Here is a 6,041-nt window from a genome sequence, read left to right as displayed (position 1 = left end):
TGTTCTACTGTTTTTTATTAGTTTTACGGGTAGTTTATTGCTCAACTAGCATTTCCTGTTTTAATTAAATCGATTTTGTTTTAGATTAGTTGTCCATGTTAAAAGTACCACGTCTGATCATTTAAATTCCAGTGATGAGGACTTGGTGAACCTCTTAAAAGTTACATTTTCAAACGAGCACCGACTAATGAACTGGTAGATCGATTTGCTCAATCCCCATATTATAAAGAACAGGATGGCGACTAAGAAAGAATAACTCCATTAAAATTTATTACAGTATTTCTTAGCCATTTCTATGCTTTAAACCTTTACTGTTCAAAAAAAAGAAACTCCTTCCTAAACAAAACAATCGAAAAACATAACCTACACTAATTCAAACAAATTTAGTTGTTGATAGTCCGTGGATCGGTCGTTCGCGGTTGAAATAAATTCCGAATCGATAATGAATCACGCATGCGCGTATCCTTAAAGGATGAAGAGTTCCTGACTGATCCGGGATGCGTTCAGAACTGTCACCGCGAACAAAGCTATTGTAAGTAAAAATAATTGCCTAATTCCTGAACAATACAAATCAATCAAACCAGATGTATTCAGAGCATTTTTTATTTTAAAAGCTTAGCAGAGCGCTTTCGGCGTATGAGCCATCATCAGTGCTAACTGAAATGAGTTGGGTGTTAAATGCGTAAAAGACACTATAGTCAAAGGTGAACGAATGGAATGTTCTCACTTGTCAGTTAAGCCCAGAAGTTTACCATAGTGGGAACACATTCGATATTATTAAAATTACACGTAACACTTAAGACTTAAGACACACTTAAGACCATACAGAACACTAAACAGGACGAACAGTATTTAAAAAGGAGAGAACGTTGGTCTCCTTTGTGTTTTGTTTACATTTATTGTGGTTTCTTAGATGGCGGGAAAAATGTGTGTCAAATTAGGTTAGCCTACAGTTAACTTTACTTTAAAATTAATATTTATATTATGCAAAGCTATCAGAGTGGTAGTAGCGACAGATCGGTCTAGATGTCATTATCGTAAATGATGTGCGGTAGTGCGAGTTGGTTATAAATTGGTGGCACAAATTAGACTACAACAGTGAATTTTTGTTCGGATAAGGAAGTTATTATCCTTTAAAGATGTAAAGCGAACTTTTAAATTAGAAAGTTGCCAATGCTTATAAAAAATTTCTAATTGTGGAGTCTTCTATGTAATGGATCAGGTGAATACATTAAATTTTGAGTTTGGTGTAACAACTTTATTAACTAATGAGGTCAGTTTAATTCATCAGATCATCTAATAACTTAGTTGGATCGGCATTGTTTGCCTCAAAAGCTTTATTAACTCTATTAACATCAATTAATATTGGTTTTAAAAAACAAGTATAAGCATCATTGAAGTCATCTGAGTACATTTGATGTAACAAATCTGCAGTATAACATTTATCGTTACTTAATTTAGCTGTTTGAAAGTGACTTTTTAACTCTAACCACTGAGTATGTATGCGACTAACAGCTGGCTCAATAGACAACCATCTAGTTGCACAAGCTTGCACTATTAAGAGGTTCAGCACCGTCATTAATTGTTTTATACAATTCATTACATAATGATTGTCTTATGGAGGACTTTAAAAACCAGTCGTAGGTTTCACGAATTAAAAATTCTAAATTTCGTGGCAGTTCTTTTGTTGCAGCTGATGCAGCAAGCTGTAATGAATGGCATATACAGCGAATTAAAATAATATTGGGATTATAGGCCAATAACTTTTTATGAACGCCATTGTTTACACCAGTCATTACAGCTGCATTATCTGTTCACAGGCCACGTAAATTTTGAATTTTTAAGTTATAATTTCTTAACATACCCAAAAGGCATTGAAAAATCCCGTCTGCATTACCAGAATCCAATTCTCCTAGTCCCAAGCCAGTTGAAATAATTTTATTGGTTTTTGCACTAAAATATATAATAGATATACCTAAATATTTGGTAAAAGAAATATCATATTAATTGACTCATCAATTAATATGCTATAAGGTAGATCTCCAACATCCTCTGTAAGCTCATTACGGAAAAGGGTGCAATTACATTTGTTATTACTTCAGAACATTTGGTCCGTTGCATTTGCAATTTTTCAGCTTCAAAACCTAAAAAAGATTGCAATAGATGAACGTATTTTTATTATGTAACACTCAAAAAACCTTTAAATGAGAATTTACAAGTGGCAATCAAGTGTTCGATACTTAATATCGAAGAATGACATGCTATATATATTGCTAGTTTGCCCTCGGCCTTTTTTACTAAGTCTAGTTGAGTTTCTGGCTTAAAAGGCAATTTGATATTTCACAAAACAATCGTTGCGTTGTTCTTATGCCTTTTGGTATTTGCATGATTTTTCAAATCAGAGTATTTATTTCCAATTGTGGTCATACAAAAATTACACTTGGCCACTTTACCGTTGGTTGACTCAACGAAAGTTAACCATGGCGATAAAATGGGATCCAAACTTCTCTAAACTTAAACTGACTATACGTATTTGCCATTGCAAAATATAGGATCTAACTAAAATATATTATCAACTAATAAAATGTATGATAGTTCCAAACATTGTTACCAAAACTTACCGTTATTTTAACTCAGTAGAAGTTAAATTAACTATTTATCAACCATGTGGAAACGCAATTCTTAGAACAAAATTAAATCAATAGTGCAATTTTAATAAACAGACCAGGGGAATCACCGAACACTTGTTGTTCAAATATTCAGAGGGCGCTCAACACCAGCGCATTGACCGAAACAAATTGCTCGGGCGAATGTATTTTTTCCCGTGTAGGCACTAGTCATAGTGCCTACACTTCAGCATAGGCGTCCGAAGAGTAAGATGGGAAAGATATAATTTATTAAACCGCCAAAATCCACTTAATTATAGAATAATTCCACTAAAACTTCCGCTGTCCGCTAAAATGATTTTTTCTCCGCTAGGGTAAAAATAATTCCGCTAAATCTAGCGGCAAATCCGCTAAATTGGCAACACGCTACCTTCCAAGAAGACCGTCACAACTCGAAAATTGCTATTTTTCAGTAGAGGCATTTAAAAATATCCAATATTTATTTCATAGGGCTACGCTGCTTTTTGAAAAATATGTTTAATTTTTTTTTTGGTATTATTACGTAAGACCCTTGTGGAGAATATTTTTTGATGATAATTTTTTTAGTCTGTGTCATCAAACAAAACATAGAGTTAAATGTGACAGTCTTTGCTGAAAAAAAATGATGTTTTTTTATTTCAATTTGAGTTAATAAAAGTATTAAGTTGAATTCATGTAAATAAAACTTGTCTATTATCTACTATAGTGTATTCCAACGCGTTCAAAACCGTCACCGAACGATTACGGTCATGCGCAGTAATTAAAATCCGTCGAATTTTAATTACTGCGCATGAGCGTGATCGTTTGATGACGGTTTTCTAACGCGTTGGATTGGAACAAACCTTATGAAAAATAAACCTTAATCAAATTTTTGGTAACATATTTTAAAAAAATTATAGTAATAAACTGTTATAATACTAGATTACACTTACATCAGTACAAACGTATTAAAGAAAAAAAAACGTATTAAAAAAAACTTTTTCTCTAGTAACTGCTTATGCAGTTCCCTTTTTTTTGGTTTCAGGAATTTCATTTTTAACTTCCTCCTTTAGCAGCTTCTACACATAATTCTGCTACCACGACCTGTTCTTCTGGCTTGGGTTGGGATTTTTCGACTTTGGGGCAAGATTTTTCGACTAAAAAAAAATAGGAAACATTAAAATAAAAAGTAAAAGATAACCAAACAAAATACCTACCTGTGGTATGTTTTCTTGAATTAAAACTACTAGAAGGACTTAAACTACTGGAGGAACTAGCCTTGGTATTTTCTTTCTCTGCAGAAGAAAAAAAAGGTAAAGAAACTGATTTAAATAATAAAAATTTAAAATATAAACCTTCAGTCTCCAAACTCGATATTAGAACATTTCTGCAACTCACTGCGAGCACGTCGTGAACTGCAGATAATGTACTTGGCTCTGGAGACTGTTCTTTTAAATCGCCAGTTTCTTCAACTAAAAAAATTAAAAAAAAAAACAAAAAATAAAAATATCTAAAAAAAAACAAACAAAATACTTACGCATAGAATCAGAAGTATCTTTGCTACTTCCTTCATTTTCTGTTTCAATTAAGCAATTTTGAATTTCCCAGGATGGTTGCTCTATGTTATGAACTTGTAATTTTTTTTTGGCAAGCTTCAATATCATAGAAGTTCTTCGGGACATCTTAGAACTACAAAATAGATAATGAAAAATTTATTAAAATGAATTTAGACTGAAAGTGTGAAAAAAATTTCAAAAAAAGTAATAAGCAACAGACAACTTTTGGCAAATTTTATTTAACTTGTTTTATAAATAAAACTGTTATACTTATGCCTTAACATTTAATACATACAAAAATGAATTTTTATTCAAGAAAGAACGTCATAACTCAAGATGAGACGTGTTCAGGTCTTTAAAAGTACAGAAATTTTCATAAAAAAACGTCCTAAATAAACAAATTTCAACACAAAGTAAAAAAAATATTTATTTTTACAAGGAAGAGCGCACTAATTCTAAATATGACGTTTTTTTTTCGAAAAAAACTATATTTTATTTACCACATTTTCCATAAAAAATGCACCAACATAAAATGTGACGATATTTCTCGAAAAACATACAAAAAAAAGAACTTACCTTTTCACAGAAAATCGACCTAAACTTATATAGGACGGTCTTTCCCACAAATATTTTAAAAAACACTTGTCACTTTTATGTTGTGATGCTCTTAACTGAATAAATACAGGTGACGACTGCAACTGACCAGGCACAACTGAATTGATACGCTCTTGCCTGTTAAAACCTGAAAGGTTCTCACTTCGTACACTGACCACATGCGCCGCCAAGCGGCTATTCGTCGAAATTAGCTTGATGCGATATTTTTTGTAATAGAAGCAACTTCTGCTGAATCGATTTTCGTGGAAAACCGAAAAATCGATTTTTCGGACTTGTGACGGTCTTTCTGGAAGGTAGCGCAACACTGGTATGATCCGAAGAAAAACTTTTGCAGTAGGATGGCGTCTATCAGGATACTGATGCGCATACACCCTTGCAGCAACTGTGGCATTTCTCATACATTCAAAATAAGTACCTATTATGTCAAACGCCTCTTCGTTTGTGTAAAGCATTGTTAAACAAAGGAATACGAAAAACAGAGATAAAAAGTTAAAGAACAAAAAACTTGAACAAAACACAAAAAACTGGAACAAAACAGGAAAAACTGGAACAATACGAACAACTGGCACAACACGAAAAACTGGAACAACACGGAAAACTGGAAAAACAAAGTTCACAATACGGCGAACTAACAAGAAAACTATTGGATGTTATTAGCGAGACTTAAAAATGCTTTAACAATCGCAAGAAGAGACGCTAAAATGACATTTAACTAAAATATTTACATATTTTGCTTCCATGGCTACCTGCCACTTTTGTTTCCATAGCCTACTAACTCAACTTTCCTATGCACAGTTTTCCCAAAATAGGCCCATTTGGTCAACTTGGGTTAGTTAACACCCTGTATAAATAAACGTATAACGATCAATCCTGTATGTCGGATTTTCTAAAAGAGTACTATGAGTTTGTTTGTTTAAAAAAATACTTATATAATAGGAGTTTATTCAGTTTGTCTAAGCAAATAGGAGTTTATCGCCATTTTTGTCATTTTTATTTTCGAATGGACACTTTTTTTTATAACTTTTGTTTAAGAAATGATATCGAAGTGCCGTTTTCAACAGTTTCTTTGGTTTTCTTCCCCGCTTTTAATGACGTAAAAAAATTTATATAGTTGCATTTGAGTTTTTTGAATTAATCCGTCAGAAAGGGTTAGTCACAAGTCAACGCCCTCCAGCGGATTTTAGGAAAAGTAATTTGAAATTTTTTTTTTGGTTGAAAGAATAAGGCAACAATAGACTTAAAAAAA

General features: G+C 32.6%; 1 protein-coding gene across 2 annotated transcripts; it reads right to left on the bottom strand.

Moving 5' to 3' along the window:
* Positions 1-3,652: 3,652 nt before the first annotated feature.
* LOC126736985 (uncharacterized) lies at positions 3,653-5,443 on the bottom strand. Of its 2 annotated transcripts, XM_050441643.1 has the most exons (5): positions 4,757-5,443; positions 4,162-4,313; positions 3,980-4,096; positions 3,842-3,919; positions 3,653-3,781 (listed from the first exon to the last, which is right to left on the bottom strand). In XM_050441643.1, the coding sequence occupies exons 1-5, from the start codon at positions 5,245-5,247 to the stop codon at positions 3,681-3,683; spliced, it is 939 nt and encodes a 312-aa protein (XP_050297600.1). In that variant the 5' UTR covers positions 5,248-5,443; the 3' UTR covers positions 3,653-3,680. The 2 variants fall into 2 exon arrangements, with proteins under 2 accessions (XP_050297600.1, XP_050297608.1); XM_050441651.1 differs by lacking the exon at positions 4,757-5,443 and having other exon boundaries at positions 4,162-4,436.
* Positions 5,444-6,041: the final 598 nt, after the last annotated feature.

This window comes from Anthonomus grandis, chromosome 1 (assembly GCF_022605725.1).
Source record: "Anthonomus grandis grandis chromosome 1, icAntGran1.3, whole genome shotgun sequence".
Classification (NCBI taxonomy): domain Eukaryota; kingdom Metazoa; phylum Arthropoda; class Insecta; order Coleoptera; family Curculionidae; genus Anthonomus; species Anthonomus grandis.
Note: the sequence above shows the minus strand (reverse complement) of the source record. Positions and strands in the feature narration are given on the sequence as shown.

Excerpts from the sequence above, each read along its gene's own strand:
- LOC126736985 (XM_050441643.1), bottom strand. The coding sequence starts at position 5,247 with ATGCTTTACACAAACGAAGAGGCGTTTGACATAATAGGTACTTATTTT. Across the intron at positions 4,314-4,756 it reads GGTCGATTTTCTGTGAAAAG|TTCTAAGATGTCCCGAAGAA; the intron begins GTAAGTTCTTTT and ends TCTATTTTGTAG. Across the intron at positions 3,782-3,841 it reads TTCAAGAAAACATACCACAG|TCGAAAAATCTTGCCCCAAA; the intron begins GTAGGTATTTTG and ends ATTTTTTTTTAG.